General features: G+C 44.5%; 2 protein-coding genes and 1 long non-coding RNA gene across 5 annotated transcripts in view; 2 read left to right on the top strand and 1 right to left on the bottom strand.

The window, feature by feature from the left end:
- Window positions 1-7,268, top strand: part of LOC149286438 (uncharacterized) — a 50,975-nt gene extending 43,707 nt beyond the window's left edge. The window contains exons 8-9 of the long non-coding RNA XR_016277633.1: window positions 633-812; window positions 7,035-7,268. This is a non-coding gene — a long non-coding RNA (uncharacterized LOC149286438). The remainder of the gene's footprint in view (window positions 1-632; window positions 813-7,034) is intronic.
- The window catches only part of RPH3AL (rabphilin 3A like (without C2 domains)), a 29,603-nt gene extending 21,938 nt beyond the window's left edge, over window positions 1-7,665 (bottom strand). The window contains exons 1-4 of the mRNA XM_089494166.1: window positions 7,596-7,665; window positions 4,293-4,405; window positions 2,399-2,542; window positions 623-752 (exon numbers count right to left, since the gene is read on the bottom strand). Coding sequence (XP_089350292.1) covers window positions 623-752; window positions 2,399-2,542; window positions 4,293-4,369 — 351 coding nt within the window. The 5' untranslated portion in view covers window positions 4,370-4,405; window positions 7,596-7,665. The remainder of the gene's footprint in view (window positions 1-622; window positions 753-2,398; window positions 2,543-4,292; window positions 4,406-7,595) is intronic.
- A 6,151-nt stretch (window positions 7,666-13,816) lies between these two features.
- Window positions 13,817-24,944, top strand: LIAT1 (ligand of ATE1). Of its 3 annotated transcripts, XM_089494168.1 has the most exons (5): window positions 13,817-13,846; window positions 15,496-15,711; window positions 16,953-17,017; window positions 20,254-20,395; window positions 24,288-24,944. In XM_089494168.1, the coding sequence occupies exons 4-5, from the start codon at window positions 20,305-20,307 to the stop codon at window positions 24,713-24,715; spliced, it is 519 nt and encodes a 172-aa protein (XP_089350294.1). In that variant the 5' UTR covers window positions 13,817-13,846; window positions 15,496-15,711; window positions 16,953-17,017; window positions 20,254-20,304; the 3' UTR covers window positions 24,716-24,944. The 3 variants fall into 3 exon arrangements, with proteins under 3 accessions (XP_089350294.1, XP_089350296.1, XP_089350293.1); XM_089494170.1 differs by lacking the exon at window positions 13,817-13,846 and having other exon boundaries at window positions 15,120-15,711; XM_089494167.1 differs by lacking the exons at window positions 13,817-13,846; window positions 15,496-15,711; window positions 16,953-17,017 and adding an exon at window positions 18,556-18,658.
- Window positions 24,945-25,889: the final 945 nt, after the last annotated feature.

Below are 25,889 nucleotides of genomic sequence, written 5' to 3'. Positions count from 1 at the left end.
CAGACAGACAATTTATAGGTGACTGATAATACATGTGAATGATTGTACTTGACATATTGTTTTAATTACATTGCTAGTTTGGAGGACTTGATTTGATGCAAAGTCCCAAGTTCAACCACTAACACATTCAGAAACCATAAAGCCTTATGAGGAGAGACTTAGGGAGCTGGGTATGTATAGCCTGGAGATGAGACGATTAAGAGGTGATATGATAGCCTTGTTTAAGTACTTGAAGGGGTGTCATATTGAGGATGAAGCAAGCTTGTTTTCTGCTGCTCTAGAGAATAGGACCCAGAGCAATGGATTCAAGGTACAAGTAAAGAGATTCCACCTCAACATTAGGAGGAACCTCCTGGAGCAGTTCCACAAGAAGGAGAGTGGTGTAATCTCCTTCTTTGGAGGTATTTATACAGAGGCTGGATGGCCATCTGTCAGGGATGCTTTGAATGTGAGTTCCTGCATGGCAGGGGGGTGGATTGGATGGCCCTTGAGGTCTCTTCCAACTCTATGATTCAAAAAAGGAGACCAGGCAGTAGGTGATCCTGAGATCCTACAGAGCAGCTACCGGTCAGATCAGACAACACTGGGTTGTAAATGGACCAAGGTTAACCACGGATCTCACCTTTTTGCAGTCTTGGCAGAAGACAGCGGTGCTGCCCAGCAGACCCAGGGCCTCCCCGCAGAGCAAGCACTGGGACAATCCGTTGCCCATCACGTTCTTCCGCATGTTCTCCAGCCGTTCCACCAGCCGCCTGCAAGACAGAACATTTGCGTCTCATCAGAAGCCGAACGCAGCGGCTTATAGCCATAAGGTTGGTCACGCCGGGGCAGCAATGACTACCACAGCCATAATGCCACTGCTTAGTTTGGAGTAACCTGTAGGTGACCGTGGAACCTTCAGAGCATAGCCACGACGGTCTTGACCATATGTTGAGTTCTGTGGCAATTTTCTGACTGTTACATAAGGAAAGCTGTCCCAGAGTTTCAGCCTCTGTGCCACGATTTAACTCAGAAGTCCAAAAATTAGGCTCCATTGGGAAAGTTAATTTTAAGAAAGGCCTCATACAGACTGCCAAAATAAAGCTGCTTCGGGTCAGTTGGAGGTATGCTGTTTAAATGATGCATGCATCCTAAGAGTCCGGAAGCTGCGCCAAAGCTGCGCTCCAGTCCTTAGGACTGGATCGTGTCTTTGGTGCGGCTTCCAGACTCTTAGTACGCATGCATCATTTAAACAGCATATCTCTAAAGTGACCTGAAGCAGTTTTATTTTGGCCTGTCTGTACGGGGCCAAAGTTCCTTTTTTGGTCCACAAGATGGATGTCATAGACCCAAAAAGGTATCTTGTTGGCAAGTCACATGCTCTCAGCCTCAGGGGAAGCCAATGGCAAACTTCTTCTGAACAAACCTTGCCAAGAAAACCTCATGACCGTAGGGTTGCCATAAGCCAGAAACAAGGCTGAGAGTGTGTGACTTTGTCCAAGGCCACCCAATGCATTTCATGGCCGAGCTGGGAATCAAACCCTGGTCTCCAGAGTTGTAGTCCAACATTCAAATCGCCAGTCGCTGTCCCAGTACATCACCATACTGTGAAACATTATTTTATGCATTAGAAAGCTTGACCAACCAATGCTTTCTAACCTTAACTACCCAAAGTTATTAGGCTTGGACATGATTTGCATCTTTCAGTAAAAATTTGGGAATTATACGAACAGGTCAGTCGCCCATATATAGGACTATATACCAATATAGGACTAAATCAGAAAAATCAAGTAGCAACCTGCGATTCAGATGTTACGGCCACTAGCTCAAATCACCACTGCTCTTTAAAAAGCCCTCTTGCGAAGCAAGTTGTTTTGCTTGCGTTTATATGAATTGGAGGTTTTTATTTCTGAATGGCATTCATTGCACTATAAATTAAAGGACTTACAAAGAAGCAACTGCAATGCAATAACTGAAGTTAAAGCGTTTCAGTTCAAACAGTCGTTGTTGTTCCAGTTCGAGGGTTGGAAAATAGTAATAATCAGCCAGACTTTTTGGAAAATATGAATAATCGGTTTTAAAAACTAGGAGGTATTTTTTTAAAGTCATTTGGTTTAACCAAAATTGAGATATACCTGTAGTGTTTCCAAGATCTGGGGAATCTACCAAACCTTTGTTAGAGTAAATGAATCCACAGAGGGCAATAGAGAAGAAATGAGAGAAGAGCAAGGAGAGAAGAAATAAGGTATGTTTTTGGGAAAGTATATTATATCCTGTAGGCTCTGTTTCAGTGGAAGGAACTGGCAAAACCACCTCGGAGTATTCCTCGCCTAAGAAACCACGATGAAATTCATGGGGTCGTCATAAATCAATAGCCGACTTGGAAAGCGCACGGATTCGCGCACAGAGGCAAGCATACCCTATTCTTTGCTGCTCCACGATGTCTAGTTTCTCAGCCCTATGGATGACCTCCAAAATCACCTCCATCTCCTTCGGGTTCAGCGCCTGCGTCCTCCTCTGTCGGTCGGTTTGGAAAGTGTGCACTGACCAACCGGTTTGAAGCCTGGGAGCGAAAAATAAAGCATGAAGAGAGGCAGCGGAAGAGAACAGCTTCGAAGCATGGCTGATGGAAAGTGTTCACTTTTTTGTTTCTCCAAATGAAATTGTCCATCACATTTGAAAGAGAGGGATGAGGAAATGTTACTTTCTCCCACATTCATCTTTTGCAAGAGAGGTAGATTTCCACCTCCATCCAGAATACAAAGAACTTTCAAAATTGGGAGAGATTCTTAAAAACCAAAGTGAAACGATATACATTTTCCATTTTATATAAGGGACACCATTTTGCTATGCCATTGAATTGAGTGGGACTCGAGCATCCACGGATTTTGTTATCCACGGAGGGTCCTGGTACCAAACCCCAGCGGATAACATTATATTGTGAGCCACTTTGGGTTCATTTGGGGAGAAAGGCGGCATAGAAATGCATAGGAGTGCCTTGGAGTCATTTCCGATTTATGGCAACCCTATCATGGGGTTTTCTTGGAAAGATTAGTTCAGTGGGCTTTGTAGTTGCCTACATTCAAGTTGTAGTTGAATGTCACCCAGTGGGCTTCCATGGCCCAGCCAGGATTCGAACCCTGGTCTCCAGAGTCATAGTGCTTGAATCATGCTGGCTCTTATCTAATTATTACAGTGATAAATCCAGCCCTAAGCACATTTCTCCAGGAAGAAAGGATGGACTGGAGCGAAGCTATTGATCCAAGAAAGGTTAGGAACCATCCAAGCTGTCCCATTTTTAATCCTGAGTTTTGCAACCTTCCAAGGGGAGAAAAATACTCTGCCAACCACGCACCTGGTGCGGTTGACTCATGTCCATATTTCACTCCTGGCTGGCAGACTCGCATCTCCCCAGGTAATTGAATTTCCTTCCAGGGAGGAAACGGCAAAACATCAAAATGCAGGGGAGAGGCTCCATATAAAGAAAAGGGCACCTACCAGCTGGCAAAGTATCCATTACCAAGAGCGGAGGCTCTCGAGTCTCATCTCATCTGCTGCCTCTAAATCAGGCATCCGAACGTCTAACGTGGGAGAAACCCACAGCGGTTTTCCACAACTGGATGTGTTACTGAACTACAATTTCCAGTATGGAAAACCATTTCCAGAACAGGAATTCCTAAACCAACTGGACCATCCATTCTTGTTGTGTGCCTTCAAGACGTTTCCGAATTAGGGCAATCCTAAAGCAATCCTAATCCTAGCTATCATCGGGTTTTCTTGGCACATTTCTTCAGAGTGGGTTTGCTATGGCCATCCTCTGAGGCTGAGAAAGTGGGTTTACATGGCCAGGATTCTGGTCTCCAGAGTCCATTGCTCAAACCCCTCTTGGTACCATCTGTACTTATTCTAACGTACTTCTTCTGTCCCTGCCTCCGTTTTTGTGGATGGATGAGAAAGCAGAGGGGGAATCAGCGCTTCCAGGACAGATTACACTCTTGCTTTTCACCAGGAGATTCCTTTTAAAAGAAGAGTTCAAGTACAGTATAGTGGGCTCTCCCCATCCGCAGGCTTACCATCTGGAAATATGAGCATCCGCAGACGGCAAGCCCCATTGTTCTCAATGGCAGCGCACATGGCACCACGATTGGGGACAATCCGGAACGGATCCCCCACAGATACAAAGGACCGACTGTACTTACTTTGACCTGTAGATAAGTCGACCCAGATTTTTGGGGTCAATTTTTGGACTCCCTGTTTGGAGGAAAAGGCTGCAAGACATGAATCAAATAAAAGAGAAAGAAAGGGACACCTACTTTGCTCGGAGGGCGAGCTGCCTGTCATTTGGACAAACCCACTGGTCATTCCCATTGCCAAAAATGGTGTCAGCCATGGCAGCGGATCACACAGGCAGCAGATGGCCACAAACCTGCAGGGAAAAGAATATATTTTGTTCAAATTATTGGTTTGTTGGTTTGCATACACACACACCACACTCTCCAACAGTCCCGATTCGGCATTAATGGTCCTGATTAATCCTCCGATGTCCTACTTTTTCATCTTCTTTTGAAATGTCCCAGTTTCTCTTCCCTTTCCTCCCGCTTTATCCTCAGCTTACTCCGAGTGCTGCAAACTGAGTTCAAAATGCAAAAGCACTCTTCATAGAGAAAGAAAAAGGTGGAGGAATCTTGCACTTCACAGTTGGCTCAGGCAAAAGCAAACTACTGCCTTCCAAACTTACGGTAACCCTAAGGCGGACCGGTCATGGGGTTTTCTTGGCAAGATTAGTTCAGAGGAAGTTTGCCATGGGCTCCCCTGAGGCTGAGAGAGTGTAACTTGCCCAAGGTGGGTTTCGTGGCCAAGCTGGGAATCGAACCTTGGTCTCCAAAGTTGTAGTCCAACGCTAAAACCACTACGCCATGCTTGCTTCTCAACTGCAAATAGATTTGGAAAACAACACACTTTTCCTAGACTTTGAGAAGAGAATGGCTACTTGTCGCTTCCTTGGGGAACAAAATCAGCACACGATGACATCCTCGAAATAAAGTTGGTAACAAAAAGCACCAACAAGAGATGCCAAAAAAGACTATTGCGTTTCCCACCGCCGGCGCTGACAGCTTCCGTTCGCGCCTTTGCAGGCCACACAGCTGTGAACACAAGCGTCCCTATTAAATATTTAGAAACCTGTCAGATACATTCAATATTTGACTTTGTTGACGGCAGCGTGTGCCAGCGATAGGTAAAGATAGCTTTGCAGAAAGCGGGCAGCTATTATGTAAAACTTAATAGAAAAGGATGGGGAAAGGGAAGAAAAGCGTCCACCATCCTAGCCATGTTTCAAAGCACATTTTCTTGCCATCTCAACCAGAGAAAGAAACACCACTTGGGCACAGTTTCCGTAAACACAGACCCCTCCAGGGCCTTGGCATCTCCATTCCCCCAGCCTGCCCTCGCTATCTGTTTGCAACTGCCAGGTTTCCCAAGAGAGCCGTCGCTGTAAAACAACCAGCCTGGCCTTGGCCCTTTCTCCAAAGAGGAAAACACATGTACAAGCCTCGCACCTCGCCTCCTTGCCTTCCCAGTGGGATGAAGCGCCGCGCAGCCAAAATATAAAATCAAATCAAAATAAAACCACCCACTCCGCTCTGGCACAAACAAGGCGCTGTGTGCCAAGGCAAAATGCAGGGATTCCATGCCAACTTATCACCTTGAGCCTTGTCCAGAGCCTAAAAATAAAAAGTACACAGATGCGGATCCAAGGCTGCATGTGGCCCTCCAAAGCCTCTTTTCCCAGCCCTTGGAACAATGCGCAAAACTTGCAAAATCGGTTTTAAGGTTACATTTCTCAAAGGAAGGCTCCAAAAGTCTTAAAGCTGTTATGTTCAAGATTGCAAACATGCACATGGCACACTCCAGTCCCTTTTTCTGCCTGCTCGAAAGTGAACTGTGTCTCTTGGAAGCATCTAAAGCAACAGTTTTTGGGGCTCTCCACTCCATTTACAGTTTTAAAGATAGGAAGGAACAGGGTTACTCTTGGATTTGGGAGGACTTCATTGGCCGTCCATTTAAGTATGGGGATGTTTCCCAGGACTTTAGTTTTTTGTGGGTTTTTCGGGCTATGTGGCCATGTTCTAGCAGAGTTTCTTTCTGATGTTTCCCCAGCATCTGTGGCTGGCATCTTAAGAGAAGGCTTTGCCTGGAAAAATTGGGTGTATATATACTGTGTGAGCCTGGGAATGCAGGAGTGATTTGCATGTGTCTTGTTCTGTGTTGATGGCTGGCCTCAGCCTGGGAGGCTAATGCAAACGAGAATTAATATCTGCTAATTGGTGATCAATTATCTGTTGAGAAAGCCCCTGACTCTTCGACTTTACATTCCCAGGACTTGTTATCTTCATAACAGTCCTCAGAAACAGTAAACCCAGGGCTTGCCCAAATTTGGTACGATGTATTGATTTGAGCTTTTGACTGTGACTCTGGCGTTCAGGGTTCGAGTCCTCACTTTGCCAGGGAAACCCACTGGGTGACTCTCAGCCTCAGAGGATGGCCAGGGCAAACCCCCTCTGAAGAAACCTGCCAAGAAAACCCCATGATAGCTTCACCTTGGGGTCGCCATAAGTCGGAAACGACTTGAAGCCACACAACAACAACAGATGGTCCTGTTGGCCTAGGAATTCCTGTTCTGGAAATGGTTTTCCATACTGGAAACTGTAGTCCAACAAGACATCCAGTTGTGGGAAACTGCTGTGTTAGGTGTTAGGTGTTTGGATGCCTGGTTTAGAGGCAGGAGATGAGATAAGAATGAAAAGCCTGCACTCTTGGAAATTTATGGTTTCCCAGCTGGTATGTGCCCTTTTCTTTACATGGAACCTATCTCCTGCATCTTGATGTTTTATCATTTCCTTCCTGGAAGGAAATTAAATTAAACTGCGTAGAAGTAACCTTATGGTCACCATGAGTTGGAAACAACTTGAAGGCACATCACAACAACAACAACAAGGGCTGGTCCAAGGCAAAAGAGGGGGGAAATGACACCTCTTTTTGTGTTTTATGTACAGGGCATTAATTCAACGCAAGCAACACACAGCAGCCTTCATAACCCCCCTGAATTTGGCACCACTGCTTGCTTGCCGGATCAGGCCGGAAGCATTATGCCCATCATCCTTGCTGGCGCCACTGTTGGTTTGCGGGACATGTGAGTAGCAAAATTTACAAACTTGTAATTCTAGCTTGCAAAATCGTAAATATCGGACAGAGTGCCAGCCAACTCGGGGCCTTCTTTTATGCACTCTTTGAAACACTCCAAGGTGTCCAAATTTGGAAAGGATACTTTAGAGGAATATTTGGTCCTTGTATCCTAGTCAAGGATTTACATATCTTCTCCCACAAGGTGAGAAACCAATTGTCATTTAGAAACTTCTCTATTTAGCAGAGGTAGGGAAAGGTGCATTTTTGACTTCAACCCCCAGAATCCCTTAGCCACTTTTGTCAACTTCAGTCCTACAAAATAATGGCCAAACATGTTTAGCAGCCCTTCCCAAACCTGCGGTTGTTCCCCTGTCAGCCTTCAGTGGCACAGAGCAAATGCGGCCAAGGTTACATCACTGTGTTTTTTTAACCTGATGAACTTGGCACACCGTTGGCATGGCTGGGTTTCCAAAAGCTTGGCAGCTTCCCGCCCAGAAGTTCTCGTGATGCAAATGTTTGCGAGGGTAAAAGAAACCTCTCCCTGCAGCGGAGGATTTCAGACAGCTTGGTCAACTTTGCAGTTTGTTCCCACTTTCCAAAGGGAATCCTTTGCCGTTTGTTCCCACTTTCCAGGCGGAAAAGACTGAGGCCAAGAGGTCCTGTCAAACCAAGAGCAGGGGTTTGAGTGACACAGCCAGGTAGTTCACCCTGGACAGGTGTCCCTTTCCAAGCTGCTTATCCACCGATTTTTTTATCCACAGATTCAACTATCCACAGCTTGAAAATATTCCATATATATATATATATTCCAGAAAGCAAACCTTGATTTTGCCATTTTATATAAGGGACACCATTCCATTATGCCTGTGTATTTAATGGGACTTGCACATCCACAGATTTTGGTATCCAAAGGGGGTCCTGGAACCAAACCCCAGCGGGTACCAAGGGCTCAGTGGATCACTGTTTTGTGGATTTTGGATATTAACATCCCTTACTGTAACGTTACTCAGGAGTTTATCACACGTGAGAAATTTCTCTTAATTTCTAATGAAAAGAAAGTGGGGCCAGAACGCATTCACGTAAAGTCACTAGTTCAGTGAAATTACATGAATGCTCATTCCATTCGAACTGGCTCCCCATTGCCCAAAAATAGGATGCCATTGCCTGAATTTGCATGTGGTAGTCTATCACACAATAATGTTAAACCCCATGATTGCACTTGGACTGACTTCCCATTGCCCGAATTTGTCTGTGGCAGTCTATCATGCAATAACCTTAAACCCCATGATTACGTTCAGATTGCCATTGGATTATACTTCCAATTGCTCTTGTCTGATAAACTCCTCAGTGTCTCCTTTGAAAACAGAATTCAAAAACCTGGCCATCCCATTGTATTTAATGGAGCTCGAGCATCCACGGATTTTGGTATCCATGGGGGCCCTGGAACCAAACCAAAGCATATACTAAGGGCCCACTGTACTTTCCACTTACTATTAAATAGTCAAAGAGGCAAGCAACAAAACACACACAACACTCTATAACCAGAAACCAGGGACCAAATTCGAATTTCAGAACTGACTCGATGAATGGGGCTAAGGCAGGCCAGAGAAATATAGGGCAAGGCCAGATGCAAGCCTTACCTCTTTGGACATGTTCCTATCCTACTGGTTCCCCATCCACACACTCCCATTACCTCGAATAAGAAATCGCACACATTTAGAGGACAACTTCCTGCGTCGTGTGCCATTTTGGGGAGGACAGAGACCGCAGGGGTGTCTCATAATTTCAATTAATCTCTCCCAGCACGACACTATCCCAGCTTGGGAACGATAGCTTTTATTCCATTAAACCATGCGGACCTAATTTTTCATCTTGCCCGAAGAGTTCTCGACTGACAGCGGAGAGGTCTGTTTATGGGGAAAGAAGAAGAAACGATGAAGGCACGCTTCACTTCTGACAGCGGGTGGTAGACAACAACGTGTCTTTTCGTTTTAAATTTGAAAGCTGGCATGGCGCTCCAGACTCCTCTGAAAATATATATACTAAAAGGCATTGATAACGCTGAGGTTCCAGCAATGCACTTTTCAAACGGAAGAAGAACTTCATTTTCATATTCATTTTTTGGTCCAAAGACCAAACACATGATGCATGCTTTCGAAGCTCCACTGGCTATATACACATACATACATATATAGACCATGTTAGTCACAGTATGTAGAGAGATCTTATAGCACCTTTGAGACAAACCGGAAGAAAGAAGTTGGCTGCATGCGCTTTCGTAGACTTCAGTCTATGTCCTCAGATGCATTTGGTCTGGTCTTTTGGAAAACCTAAATCTTTGCATTTTCTCTGTTGCATTTCCGCTGTTCCTTGGAGGTATATCTCTGCAAGCTGATACCTCTTTCTTCCGGCCGTGCAGCACTGGGAACAAAATCTAACAAAGTCGGTGAGATAACATTTGAATTTCGTCAGCAATACAAAAAGGTACTTATTCCTGATTTTGTCAACCTTGCATTGCACAATTTCCAGCCGTCCTGTATTGCTCTTTTGAACACCTGACGACATTACCATGGTTCAGACTCTTCACTTGGCACAACTTTTGCATATTCTGGGGTGAAAACCACAGACTCCAGAGCCGGTGCAATCCTTGCCACGTTTTACTGCCCCCCAACGCCGGCTGCCATGCCATTACCTTTGGCTCGCAGGCCAGGCTTCATTATGCTCACAAAGAAACCATAGCAACTTGGGCAAACAGCCCCTCCGTTGCTATGAGAAGGTAGCAGCAAGCCACAGGAAAAAGAAGATAAAGGCTAGGCCAAGGTACGGTGTTCCAGCTCTGCATCCTCGGAAACACAACTGGCGCCAAAGGCAAGCCGATGTCGGATCAAGAGGCCTTGGCAGACAAAAGGCACCATTGCAAAAGAGCAATGTTGCAAAGTTAAAGGTGGCAAAGCATCAAGGAAGAACCAAATCAGGAATGATCCAGGGCTACTTTGGGCAAGGGACACTCTCTCAGCCTCAAGGGTTGGCAATGGCAAACCTCCTCTGAGCAAATCTTACCAAGAAAACTAAGGATCGCAATTGGGTTGCCATAAGTCGGATATGGGTTGAAGGCACACAACAACAGCAACAAAGGCGTAGCTATCATCTTCCATAAAGCCTAGCCTGCATCGCCAAGGGCATTACGGGAGTTGCAGTGCGGAGACTGCCTCAGAGGGTGGTTGGTCTCTCCTTTGGAGGTATTTTGACATGGCGGTAAAACGTGGAGGTAAAACATCGAGGCATTCTCTGAAGATGCCAGCCGCAGATGCTGGCAAAACGTCAGGAAGAAACCTTTCTAGAACATGGGTCACATAGCCCAAACCCCCCACAAAAATCCACCGAGGGAGCCTTGCGCCACGACAGATCCCATTTCCACACACACATACGCACACCCCAAACTGGGAATATGCTGCCAAGCACTTTAACCCTGCAAGAGCTCCCTGGCTTCAGCAATGCAAGGCATGCGATGCCATGGTGCACCTTGAGCTTCTGCATAGCCTGATTCCAAGAGCCAGCATAGTGAAGTGGTTTAAGTGTTGGACTATGGTTGCGTCCACACTGCAGAAACAATGCAGTTTGACACCACTTTTAAGTGCAGTAGCACCATCCTATGGCATCCTGGGATTTGTAGTTGCACAAAGTCTGGAGCCTTCCCTGCCAAGGGTTACTGGCGCCTCACCAAACTACAAATCCCGATACTGTAAAGCGGAGCCATGGCGATGATGACATCTATAGTGTAGATACACTATATAGCCAGCCGTAGTTGTTTGAGTGTTGGACTACAATTCCGGGTTCAGTTCCCAGTTCAGCCATGAAATCTACTGGGTGATCTTGGCCGAGTCACACTCTCTCAGCCTCAAATGAAGGCAATGTCAAACCTCCTCTGAACAAATCTTGCCAAGAAAACCCCAGGATAGGTACACCTTAGGGTCACCGTAAGTCGGAAACAACTTGAAGGCGCACAACAACAATAAAGGTACACCACTCTGGGGACCAGGGTTCAGTTTCCTGCTCAGCCATGGAAACCCACTAGGTCACATACTCTCAGCCCCAGAAAACCCCATGATAAGTTAGTTTTAGAGTCCCGATAAGTTGGAAACGACTTGAAGGCACACAACAACAAGCTGGAGGGAAACCAAGAAGCCAGAACAACAGGGCCTGGTTCCTCTCTTGGAGATGGCAAACTCGAAACCCCCACTTTTGCAAAATGCAACCTTATCATTATCAAATTTTAGATAGATAAATTTTAGACAGGAGAAAGGCTGCAGGAAGAAGTTAGAAAAACCTATCCTCGGTTTCCAAGGAGAGAGAGAGCAAACTCCAGACACCAAACAGTTTTACTGCAGCTCAGTCACCAGCAACAGGTTTATGGAGAAGCAGCCGGTTCAGTTCGGAGAGGACAACTTTGGCACAGACATGGTTTCCTTGTGTTTGATTTTGCTTTTTCAAAAAGGCCTTTTACGTCGGGAGAGAGTTGGGAGTGCCCTAAAAGAAACACGGTCAAAGACAAGAGAGAAAGAAAAATACACACACAGAGAGCTTGCTGTGAAAGTTTGCTTTTGTAAAACCCAAAGAGAGGAAGGAAATGCACGCGTGCCCAAGTTTCGGAGCAGGAAAATGGACTTTTTCAAAGGAGCGACAGGTGCAAAGGCCAAGTTGGACTCACCTGGGTCGGCTGAGAGAGAGAACCGTGGCTCCAGAAAGCAAGGAGAAGAGAGAGATCTCTTGTGTGGCAGAGCCAGAGCCGCACAGACTTTGCCGTAGGTGAGCTCCAGACAACTGGCATTACTCAGACATTAAATAAAGAAGGTGCCAACAACCACTGGACCGTAGGGCTGCGTGGGAGACAAAGCGTGGCCTGGATCGTGGAGGCGGAGAGCAGCTAACCTCAAAGAGGTGGAAGCCAGAAGGAGCCATGCATGCATGCGCTGTTCTTCAAGACAAGATGCTGGCGCAGAGGCAGAAGCCTGCAACAATTCACTTAGAAAAACCAAGCATCGGAAGAGAGACACAATTGACTGGGGAAGCGATGGGAAAATAAAACCAAAGGTTGGCCCAGCTTGCTTCCTCCTCTCGCTTTCTTCCTGCTTCCTTTTACACAGAGAGTCGAGGAGTTCACACACAACCCAGTTTGCACTTTTCTGAACGCGGACTCGTTCCCGCTACCTTTTAAATCGGACCGCAAATCGGTTCGAACGGCCCTGCGCGATTCCGAGAGAGGGAGGCCATGCGCTAGACCCGTTTAAGCCGCGTCTTTTTGAACCTTCCGCGTCTTTTTCAACAAATTGATTCCGCAAAAGCGCGAAACCGATGTGGGTCAGGATTGATTTAAATTTGCCCTTCAGTCGGCTGGGGCAGGTCTGTTTTGAATCGATTCATGTGTGAATGTGAACCACAAGCGGATTGATCGGAGCAAACGTAGTGGGAACCATGCTCTGCTGCCGAATCGACCCGTCGATTCGGATCGCGCACCGATTTATATGTACGTGGGAATGAGGTCCTTGTCTGCAGCAACTGAAGTGAGCCGAGGAGGAAAGTGGGAGCCGGAGAGAGAAAGACCAGGACCATTTAGAAAAACAGCTGAGAAAATGGGACAGGAGCGGATTACTCCTATTTTCCTACCAAACTGGGACTGTTGGGCCATACATCACTCTCCAAAGCAGTGGTTCCCAAACTTTGGTCCTCCAGATGTTTTTGGACTTCAGCTTTCAGCCAGGCTGGCGGACTTCCTGGAGCTGAAACCCAAAACATCTGGGGGACCAACGTTTGGGAATCACTTCCACTCCAGCAGTCCCAGGTTGGCAAAACAACCCTGATTAATCCTTTGCAGTCCCACTTTCTCCGCTGTTTCTAAAAGGGTTAGGGTTACCCGGTTTCCCTCTCCTCCTCCCGCTTTCCCCCTTTTTCATCCTCAGCTTGCTTTGGTTGCTGCAAACCGGGTTTAAAAACTTCACATTTGCATTGCACCCCACTAACTCCATGAGTTGAATAACTGCACATTTGCATTGCACTCCATTCACTCCCTGAATTCAAAAACTGCACACTTGTATTGCACTGCAATAAATCAGGCAACAAGGAGAGGACAGAGTCTGGCCCTTCCCAGTAAGATCAGGCAAATGCAAACTGCTGCTGCCTCTTATAGTTTATGTGGTCCGCTTCGTTATCATCTTTTGCCACCTTGACCGCGGCCGGATGTTGCTTGCCCACATATGTGCCCAATTCTGCGCAGTGTTGAAGGGTGTCCTGTCTGTATGGCGGGGCAGAGCAGGATTAGGCCCTTTTCACAACGGGCAAATGAAGGGAAGGGAAGCCACCTGGACCATATTTGCAGCTCTCTTTAGCAACACTTGCTGAAACCCCAGGTGTCAGCCTTTCGACCCTGTGGCCTTTGTCCATGTTCAGAGGCACCATTCGTAAAATGCTCTCCTTCGTGTGATGCTTTCCACTGGGTTCTTTTTGGTTTCTTTAATCAGGGGCACATTTTCCTTTTAACTGGTGTGGAGCGGTCGCAAGGGTGGGGAGGTTTTCCTGACCTCCAGTTCCGGTTATTGTGTTGATCCTGGCTTTCCCTCTCAATCCGTGAAACTCAATCTCTTTTTCATTCACTCAGGAAAAGAAAGCTGGCCTCCGGTTTCAAACAGTAAGTGTTAAACATTCGCCCGCTTTTCACCCTTTGTTGTGTTGTGTGCCAGAATTTAAATGCATCTTGACTTGATGTTGTTGTCGTGTTCCTCCAAGTCAGTGGTTCCCAAATTCTGGTCCTCCAGATGCTTAGGACTTCAGCTAAAGCCTCAGCCATCTTTGGCCAATGGTCTGGGATTCTGGGAGCTGAAGTCCAAAACACCTGGGCTGTATAGCACTGGATCCTGCAAAGGTGGGCTATATAGCACTGAATCTTGCAAAGGCTGGGCTATATAGCACTGAATCTTGTGGAAGCTGAGGTATATAGCCCAAGGCTGGGCTGTATAACATTGAATCTTGCAAAAGCTGGGCTATATAGCAATGAATCTTGCAAAGGCTGAGCTATATAGGACTGAATGTAGCAAAGGCTGGGCTATATAACACTGAATCTCGCAAAGACTGGGCTATATAGGACTGAATCTCACAAAGACTGGGCTATATAGGACTGAATCTCACAAAGACTGGGCTATATAGGACTGAATCTCACAAAGACTGGGCTATATAGGAATGAATCTCACAAAGACTGGGCTATATAGGAATGAATCTCACAAAGACTGGGCTATATAGGACTGAATCTCACCAAGACTGGGCTATATAGGAATGAATCTCACAAAGACTGGGCTATATAGGACTGAATCTCACAAAGGCTGGGCTATATAGCACTGAATCTCGCAAAGACTGGGCTATATAGGACTGAATCTCACAAAGACTGGGCTATATAGCACTGAATCTTGCAAAGGTTGGGCTATATAGGACTGAATCTCACAAAGACTGGGCTATATAGGAATGAATCTCACAAAGACTGGGCTATATAGCACTGAATCTCGCAAAGACTGGGCTATATAGGACTGAATGTAGCAAAGACTGGGCTATATAGCACTGAATCTCACAAAGACTGGGCTATATAGCACTGAATCTCACAAAGACTGGGCTATATAGGACTGAATCTTGCAAAGGCTGGGCTATATAGCATTGAATCTTGTGAAAGCTGGGCTATATAGCACTAGATCTCACAAAAGCTGGGCTATATAGGTCTGAATCTCAGAAAAGTTGGGCTATATAGCACTGAATCTTGCAATTTATATAGCAATTTGTGACTGGGTGGCCTTGGATGAGTCACACAATCTCATAATAATAATAATAATAATAATAATAATAATAATAATAATAATAATAGACAACTTTATTTAGATCCCGCCTCTCTGTCCATGACAACCCTGCGATGGGTCGGAATAGGACTTAGGAGACCAGGGTTCTAATCCCAGCTGTAAACCAGGATACATTGGGCAAGTCACACTCTCTCAGCCTCGGAAACACCCGAAAACCCCACAATAGGTTCTCCCTAATGTGCGAAAGACTCAAAGACACACAACAACAACAAGGGGAGCTCTACTTTGTCATATTTACGGAGGCGGATAAAGCAGACAGGCGCAAGGGAGGCTAGACAGTGGATTCGATTTCCGCCCACTTGCCGCCCACCTCCGACATTTCATTTCCGCCTTTTAAAATCCCCCCTCGGTACCAATAAGGGGGGAAAGACCCAAAGAGGTAATTTTATCAAGGGAAAAAGGAGAGCGAATGATGGGCTCCTCTGCTTTGTTGTTACAGGTGTCAGGCCTGTGGGATGCAGCCAGGCCTAGGATGGAGAGCGGTCCATCGCCATGGCAACCCAGGCCTCCAAAGCACTTTCCATCCATCACTGCATCCGGCATCTGGCCAAAATCAGGGCCATAAATGTATTTCCATGCAAGTTGCAGCCTCTCCCTGTCGAGATGAAGCCGTTTGGATAGCCGGCAGATAGAAAATGCACTCTCATCTCCTTTGGTAATATTATATGTGTGTGTATGCATATATATATATAAATATATGGGGAGAGAGAGAGAGAGAGAGAGAGCACAGATGACTTTTAATCCTCTGAGGAAACTTACCCAGGAAACCCCATTACATACATATACATGCATGCTTAAATACATTGTGTACAAACAAATATATATATATATACACACACACACACACACGTACACACACATATAAAACACTCACGCATACACATGCACACATATACAAGCATATACATGCATACATGTATATAGTGTGTGTATACACACAGTCTATATGTGTGTGTATATATATATATACACACACATGCATTCACATACATACATACACACATATAAACTGTGTGTGTGTATATATATATATATATATATATATACACACACACACATATATACACACATGTACACACACAAACACACCCACGCATACACATGCACACATATACAAGCATATACATGCATACATGTATATACTGTGTGTGAGTGTATACACATAGTCTATATGTGTGTGTATATATATATACACACATGCATTCATATACATACATACACACATATAAACTGTGTGTGTATATATATATATATACACACACACACATATACACACATTGTATACACACACATACACACACATGAACTCATATACACACCCATACATACATAAACTGTATATATGTGTGTGTGTGTGTGTACACACAATATATATACACACACATACACATGGACTGATATACACACATACATACATACATGCATATAGAAACTGTGTGTGTGTGTGTATATATATATACACACACACATGTATTCATATATACACACATCCATACATAAACTGTATATATGTGTGTGTGTGTACACAGACTATATATATATTCATATACACACATGCATACATGCATATATAAACTCTGTGTGCGTGTGTGTGTGTGTGTGAATATATATATATATATGTACACACACATACTATGTTTATACACATACATATATGCTCCAAAACACACCTTGATTTTGCCATTTACTGTGGTTCAGTGCTCCAGGATTTTGGGAACTGTAGTTTGTTGTGGCTGTGCCACAACAAAGTACACTTCCTAGAATTCCATAGCAATGTCAAAGTGGTGTCCAAACCGGATTATTTCTGCAAGTGTGGATGCAGAAATAATTGCTTCTCAGCTCAAAACCCGTACTTCTCATGTGCTTTTCCTCATGCGCTTCTCTGCTCTCCTCTAGTGGCCGATGCCAGCATTGAACCGTAAAGCAGGGAAGCATCATCAGCTGGAAGGAATCAGAAACAGGTGAGAAACTGTGCAACAACAACACACGACAACATGCATAATCCAAAAGCACAGCCATGCATTTATTGGGCCGACGGACCACCATGCGCAAAAGACCTATACTTTCGAGATTTCGGCGACAACGCATTCCCGATATCGCTTTATTTGCACAATTACTTGCCATTCCCGCTCCATTTGCGGGATGCTTTAAATACACTTTAATCTCTCTTTAATGCCAAAATCGGTGTGATAAACTCCAATGTTGGGATAAGCTCCGATGTCTCAGGCCCACAACTTGCCAAGCTCTTGTTCGCAGTTAAAATGGTACGGAGGGATATGCCATAATGCGGGCAAAGTGTCTTAAAGGCCGGGAAACAAAGTTCAAACTCTGCTGCTGTTGTTGTTGTAGTGGTTTGTTGGCATGGCATAGCATAGTGGTGTTGTTGTTGTGGCGTAGTGGTTTGAGCATTGCGCTACAACTCTGGAGACTAGGGTTCAAATCCTGGCTCAGCCATGGAAACCTGGTGTGTGTGTGTGTGTGTGTGTGTGTGTGTGTGTGTGTGTGTATATATAGTGTGCTTGTGTGTATATAAATATATGTATAGGGGTGTGTGTGTATAAATGCCATATATATATATATATATATATATATATACATGTGTGTGTCTGTGTCTGTGTGTCTGTGCTTGTAGATGCTATATATATATGTGTGTGTGTGTGTGTGCATGTGTATAAATGCCTTATATATACATATTATATTTATATGTGTGTGTGTATAAATGCCATATATATGTGTTTGTTTGTAAATGCTTTATATGTGTGTGTGTGTGTATATATATATATATATATGTACTGTGTGTGTATAAATGCTATATGTGTGTTTGTTTGTAAATGCTTTATATGTGTGTGTGTGTATGTACTGTGTGTGTATAAATGCCATATATGTGTTTGTGTGTAAATTCTTTATATATATATATATATATATAAGTATATATATGTACTGTGTGTGTATAAATGCCATATATATACAGTATATATATGTGTGTGTGTGTGTGTGTGTATATATATATATATATATATACATATTTATGTGTGTGTGTGTGCATACATGTGTATAAATGCCATATATATATATATATATATATATATATATATAGTATATTTATAACTATATATATGTGTGTGTGTGTGTAAATATCTTATATATATTGTCTGTATACATATAAACATACAGATTATACATACATACATATATAATATATCACACACACACACACACCTATAATGCCTCTTCCTAGTGTCACATAAATGGCCCAGCAAGAAGCACACTGGGGAGAAGAAGGGAGGTCCCACCACTTGGGCCCCTGCTCTCCCCAAATCTGGATTGAGCAACGGGGAGTCAGGATTTGAACCCAGGACAGGAGACTACTTTGTCCCTTGGCGGAGGGACACCTTTGTTTGCGCGGAAGGATCTGAGCTGTGGAGTTGCCATGGAGACGCGTCCTCTTCCTGAAGGGGGCGTGGCTGAGGGGCGTGGCCAGTCTAGGGAGAAGGGTCTGGGTGGGGGGGCAGCCTTAGTGAATGGAGGGAAAGGGAAGAGGAGCCTGAGGGGAAAGAGGGAGGCTCCTGGGCAGAAGCCTTGCATTCAGAGGGGCTTTAATGGTGAGGGTTGGGGGGGCAATTCATTGGGGGGTTTAGTCATATACAAATGCCATATATATATGTGTGTGTGTGTGTATACTTTTTAAATCTATGTGTGTGTGTGTATATAAATGCATATATATATATCTTTTAAATCTCTCTCTCTCTCTCTCTCTCTCTCTCTCTATATATATATATATATATATATGTGTGTGTATATATATATATATATATATATATGGGGCAGTGTCTGAGGGGGAAATATTGAAGAAGGAGCCAGTTTTATTGGTTTTTTGGGGGGAAATGTTGAAAAAGGGGGCAGTTCAGTGGGTTTAGTCATATATAAATGCCTTTTATATCTATATGTGTGTGTGTGTGTGTGTGTGAATACTTTTTAAATCTATCTAGCTATCTATATATATGTATATATGTGTGTGTGTGTGTGTGTATGGTTCTCTCTCTCTCTCTCTCTCTCTATATATATATATATATATATGGGGCTGGGGGAAATATTGAAGCAGGGGGCAGTTTTATGGGGGTCCAGTCATGGTGGGGCAAGTTCTTGGGGGGTAAATATTGAGAAAAGAGGGCAGTTCAGTGGGTTTAGTCATATATAAATCCCTTTTATATCTATATATATGTGTGTGTGTGTGTGTGTGTGTGTGTATGCATATACATATGTGTGTGTGTATAATGTGTGTGTATATGGGGCAGTTTTTGAGGCTGAAATATTGATGAAGGGTAGTTTTATGGGGGTTCGGCCATTATGGGGCAGTTTCTGAGGGAAACATTGAAGAAAGGGGTAGTTTTATGGGGGTTCGGCCATTATGGGGCAGTTTCTGAGGGAAATTTTGAAGAAAGGGGTAGTTTTATGGGGGTTCGGCCATTATGGGGCAGTTTCTGAGGGAAATTTTGAAGAAAGGGGTACTTTTATGGGAGTTCGGCCATTATGGGGCAGTTTCTGAGGGAAATTTTGAAGAAAGGGGTAGTTTTGTGGGAGTTCGGCCATTATGGGGCAGTTTCTGAGGGAAATTTTGAAGAAAGGGGTAGTTTTATGGGGGTTCGGCCATTATGGGGCAGTTTCTGAGGGAAATTTTGAAGAAAGGGGTAGTTTTATGGGGGTTCGGCCATTATGGGGCAGTTTCTGAGGGAAATTTTGAAGAAAGGGGTAGTTTTATGGGGGTTCGGCCATTATGGGGCAGTTTCTGAGGGAAATTTTGAAGAAAGGGGTAGTTTTGTGGGAGTTCGGCCATTATGGGGCAGTTTCTGAGGGAAATATTGAAGAAAGGGGTAGTTTTATGGGGGTTCGGTCATTGTGGGGCAGTTTCTGAGGGAAATATTGAAGAAAGGGGTAGTTTTATGGGGGTTCAGTCATGATGGGGCAGTTTCTTAGGGGGAAATAATGAGAAAGGGGGCAGTTGGGGGTCTCCATCAGGGTGGAAGGGGAGAAAGAGGAAAATTATTGAGGAGTATCATCCAACGTTATGCTCTCTCAAATGGGCTTTCAGGATTACATTACTAGATGGGAGTCCTTAGCTAACAAACTGGTGTAAAAGAGACAGACGTCGCCATTGCAAAGGTACCTTGAGCTTTCCTTCTTATTCCTACCTCTTTAGGCTCAGGAACGGAAACCCAACGGGAAGACGGAGTTGGGACATCGAGAAATTATGTCCGAGGGTGAGGGGACCAAGACTGGCAAGACCCCGGGCAAGAAGAAAGCGAGGAAGAAGAAGAAAAAGAAAGCCAGCCAGGATAACGGTAACGCATCCCTACAGTTTAGCAGGTTTACAACTAGGTTTACAATTAGGACACATTAATGTTAGGACCGAAATTACAGGTGTTGATATGACCCGTGGGTAAGTTGAGGGTAAAATGTAGTAGGGGTGTGTAACAAAGGATGGAAAGGACGAAGCAAAGGGCAATGATACCAAAATTTTGGCAGACGTTTGTGCTCATCCTAAATGCTGGATGGATGAGAGAGTAGAAGGGATCCATGCTTCTTTTAGGTGCTCCCAGGATGCACTAAGCTCTCATGTTTTACTACTCTATTCAGAGAAAGGGGATGACTCCATATATGTATATAATATATATATATACACACACACACACACACATACATATACATACTGTACTTACACTCATATATGTAAGTACAGTGTAAGTATAGTGCATTGTACTGTAAATGAGTGTAAGGGCAGTACATTGAGTGTAAGTATGTCGCGCTTATGTAAGTACAGTGTGAGCACAGGGCATTGCACTGTGAGTGAGTGTAAGGGCCGTACACTGAGTGTAAGTATGTCGCGCTTATGTAAGTACAGTGTCAGCACAGGGCATTGTACTGTGAGTGAGTGTAAGGGCCGTACACTGAGTGTAAGTATGTCGCGCTTATGTAAGTACAGTGTCAGCACAGGGCATTGCACTGTGAGTGAGTGTAAGGGCCGTACATTGAGTGTAAGTATGTCGCGCTTATGTAAGTACAGTGTCAGCACAGGGCATTGCACTGTGAGTGAGTGTAAGGGCCGTACATTGAGTGTAAGTATGTCGCGCTTATGTAAGTACAGTGTGAGCACAGGGCATTGCACTGTGAGTGAGTGTAAGGGCCGTACATTGAGTGTAAGTATGTCGCGCTTATGTAAGTACAGTGTGAGCACAGGGCATTGCACTGTGAGTGAGTGTAAGGGCCGTACACTGAGTGTAAGTATGTCGCGCTTATGTAAGTACAGTGTGAGCACAGGGCATTGCATTGTGAGTGAGTGTAAGGGCAGTACACTGAGTGTAAGTATGTCGCGCTTATGTAAGTACAGTGTGAGCACAGGGCATTGCACTGTGAGTGAGTGTAAGGGCCGTACATTGAGTGTAAGTATGTCGCGCTTATGTAAGTACAGTGTGAGCACAGGGCATTGCACTGTGAGTGAGTGTAAGGGCCGTACATTGAGTGTAAGTATGTCGCGCTTATGTAAGTACAGTGTCAGCACAGGGCATTGCACTGTGAGTGAGTGTAAGGGCCGTACATTGAGTGTAAGTATGTCGCGCTTATGTAAGTACAGTGTCAGCACAGGGCATTGCACTGTGAGTGAGTGTAAGGGCCGTACATTGAGTGTAAGTATGTCGCGCTTATGTAAGTACAGTGTCAGCACAGGGCATTGTACTGTGAGTGAGTGTAAGGGCCGTACATTGAGTGTAAGTATGTCGCGCTTATGTAAGTACAGTGTGAGCACAGGGCATTGCACTGTGAGTGAGTGTAAGGGCCGTACATTGAGTGTAAGTATGTCGCGCTTATGTAAGTACAGTGTGAGCACAGGGCATTGCACTGTGAGTGAGTGTAAGGGCCGTACACTGAGTGTAAGTATGTCGCGCTTATGTAAGTACAGTGTGAGCACAGGGCATTGCATTGTGAGTGAGTGTAAGGGCAGTACACTGAGTGTAAGTATGTCGCGCTTATGTAAGTACAGTGTGAGCACAGGGCATTGCACTGTGAGTGAGTGTAAGGGCCGTACATTGAGTGTAAGTATGTCGCGCTTATGTAAGTACAGTGTCAGCACAGGGCATTGCACTGTGAGTGAGTGTAAGGGCCGTACATTGAGTGTAAGTATGTCGCGCTTATGTAAGTACAGTGTCAGCACAGGGCATTGCACTGTGAGTGAGTGTAAGTGCAGTACATTGAGTGTAAGTATGTCGCGCTTATGTAAGTACAGTGTCAGCACAGGGCATTGTACTGTGAGTGAGTGTAAGGGCCGTACATTGAGTGTAAGTATGTCGCGCTTATGTAAGTACAGTGTCAGCACAGGGCATTGTACTGTGAGTGAGTGTAAGGGCAGTACATTGAGTGTAAGTATGTCGCGCTTATGTAAGTACAGTGTCAGCACAGGGCATTGTACTGTGAGTGAGTGTAAGTGCAGTACATTGAGTGTAAGTATGTCGCGCTTATGTAAGTACAGTGTCAGCACAGGGCATTGTACTGTGAGTGAGTGTAAGGGCCGTACACTGAGTGTAAGTATGTCACGCTTATGTAAGTACAGTGTCAGCACAGGGCATTGTACTGTGAGTGAGTGTAAGGGCCGTACATTGAGTGTAAGTATGTCGTGCTTATGTAAGTACAGTGTCAGCACAGGGCATTGTACTGTGAGTGAGTGTAAGGGCCGTACACTGAGTGTAAGTATGTCACGCTTATGTAAGTACAGTGTCAGCACAGGGCATTGTACTGTGAGTGAGTGTAAGTGCAGTACATTGAGTGTAAGTATGTCGCGCTTATGTAAGTACAGTGTCAGCACAGGGCATTGTACTGTGAGTGAGTGTAAGGGCCGTACATTGAGTGTAAGTATGTCGCGCTTATGTAAGTACAGTGTCAGCACAGGGCATTGTACTGTGAGTGAGTGTAAGTGCAGTACATTGAGTGTAAGTATGTCGCGCTTATGTAAGTACAGTGTCAGCACAGGGCATTGTACTGTGAGTGAGTGTAAGGGCCGTACATTGAGTGTAAGTATGTCGCGCTTATGTAAGTACAGTGTCAGCACAGGGCATTGTACTGTGAGTGAGTGTAAGGGCCGTACATTGAGTGTAAGTATGTCACGCTTATGTAAGTACAGTGTCAGCACAGGGCATTGTACTGTGAGTGAGTGTAAGTGCAGTACATTGAGTGTAAGTATGTCGCGCTTATGTAAGTACAGTGTCAGCACAGGGCATTGTACTGTGAGTGAGTGTAAGAGCAGTACCTTGAGCGTAATTACAGTACATTGTAAGTGTGTAAGTACAGTAAGTACAGTACATTGCTGGCTCTACTGGAATTGAGACAGCATGGGATATGTAAGTGTAAATACAATACATTGACCTGTGAGTGTCAAGTAAGTATAGTACTTTGACCTGTGGCTAAGTCTACCCAGGTTTTTTGGGCCAGTTTTTTGACTTATACATGAGTATGTAGTATGTAGAGAGCACTTTAGATACTAACCGAAAGGAATTGGCAGCATGTGTTTTCATAGACTTCAGTCTACTTCCTCAGATGCATTTCAACTTCAGTGCATCTGAGGAAGCAGACTGAGGCCTAGGAAACTTCATCCTGCCAACTTCTTCCTTTCGCTGAGTCTCAAAGGTGCTCCAAGATCTCTCTACATACTGATTCTAGAGACTAACATGGCTATATCTTTGAGTATATACAGTAAGTTTTAAGGCTATGCACTTCCCTGGTTTAAGCAGTAGGGGTCACAAGATACTCACAAACTACACAATGAGTCTAGGAGTTGGAGCATTGTAATGATTATATATGAAATAAAATGATAAAATGATTATATATATAGTATAGTATAGTACAGTACAGTATAGTATAATCATTTTTTCATTTTATTTAATATATAATCATTACAGTGCTCCAACCTAGACAATATGCATTGGCAATTCTATATTATGTATTGGTATATATATATATAACGTAATATATTATAAATAAATACTATTCTTATTCTTATATAAGGTAATATATTATATATTGGTAATTGTATATGTGTTTTAAATGTATCAATGGCAATTACAGGCCCATTGGTGATAATCTGGGCAACTAATGCTCTAAATGAAGCTGGCCAGCATAGGCGTTACAGCATGCTAACCTTTCGTATGCTAACCTCCAAATTCACTTGGGTTTGTTCTTTTGAATCAGGGAAGCATCCAAGCCAAAGCCAGAAACAGTCAGTCTTTGAGAAACCTCCACTCGAAAGCGACGATGGCATGCCCCAAAACGATGCCTCCAAAGCAATCCCAAGGCGAACCTCAGGAAACCCGCTCTTCGCCTCCGCTTCGGCCTTTTCGTTCTTGACCCAAGGCGACTCCGAGGTGCCCAACGAAAGCCTCCGCTGGGAGGGGGTCCTGGACGACCCCGTGGCCGAAGAGGAGCGGCTGCGGGATTACAGACTAAACCGAAGGAAACGCTACGGGGAATATCTCCAGCAAAACCTACCTCCGGAGCCATCCTTCACCCTCAGGAACCTGTCTCAGCTTTGCAGAGTCGCGCAGAGGAGCCGGGAGGGTACGTTACACAAGAGCAAATCCTCCGCAAGTACTTCAGGTGGGCAACAAAAGCCAAAGTAGACCGAATTCTCAGATCGCACCCAAAAGTGCAAAGTTGGCATTATTGCCAGGTGTTCCTCAGGAAACTGTGTGAAACCTCCCTAGCGCTTCTATTTTGTTTCTAATAAGTTGAAAGCCAAGGCACTGATATGGCGATCCTTGAAGCCGATGGGATTATTATTAAATTCTCTATCAGATGATCCAGCGGTTGTCTTTATATTACAGTGCACTCATCCCTCCATATTTGCAGATTTGGTATTTGCACATTTGATTCATGTGTCCTCTCCAGGGATATCTAGGTCCTCCAGTGCAACTCTGTGGTCAACTTTAACTAAACGTTGCACTGAAAGACCTAGAGATTCCTAGTGAGAAGACTACTAGGCCTTTGTAGCTCCTCCAGTGCAGTTCTATGGCTAGCATCTGTCGGACGTTGACCACAGAGTTGCGCTGGAGGACCTAGAGATTCCTAGAGAGGTATCCTCCCAGGTGAAAACATGGTGTTTTTGTTATGTATTCTTTTTCCATATTCACGGGGGTCTTGTGCCCCTAACCCTAGCGAATACGGAGGGAGAAGTGTATTCAGTTTTATAACGTTCCCTGCAGACGGTGTTTTGATGGCTCAGACCTCGCTTTCCAAGTACTGTAGTGTAGTCAAAATAGTGCACTGGGAGTGGTTTTATCACACTTACGGCCCGGCGAGCGTTAAAGAATGCAACATGTTTCTCCGCGACGATGTTCTTCAGATAATTTATTAGTTAAAGGAGGATAAAAGTAAATTAAGGGCAGCTATGGGAAACGGAAACGACATCATATACATTTGCAGGAGGGCAACTTGCCCCAAGAACACAGCAAGACAAGTTCACTTTTAAATCATGGAAGGACACATTTTTAAAAAAAGATCTTTAAAATAAGAAGTACACATATATAGATAGATATTTAAGCTCACTCACGTGTAAAATAAAGCGAGGGATGGTTTTTCAAATGTTCTTCTTATTGATAAACCCTCTAAGAAAAGCAAAATGGAAGAAGCCCCGTGGTTACGTCCGTTCTGGAAGTGGCATCTCACCTTGGATTCAGAAGATCCTTGATCAAAGTAAGGTGTAGAAGCCTCTTCAAATGACACTATGATTGGCAACTAGAGACACTCCTTTGCTTTCAACCACAGAGTTGCAGTGGAGGACCTAGAGATTCCTAG

Source organism: Sceloporus occidentalis, unplaced genomic scaffold (assembly GCF_023333645.1).
Source record: "Sceloporus occidentalis isolate IW3139 unplaced genomic scaffold, rSceOcc1.0.p SCAF_69, whole genome shotgun sequence".
Classification (NCBI taxonomy): Eukaryota; Metazoa; Chordata; class Lepidosauria; order Squamata; family Phrynosomatidae; genus Sceloporus; species Sceloporus occidentalis.
This window is presented reverse-complemented; position numbering and strand designations above follow the sequence as displayed.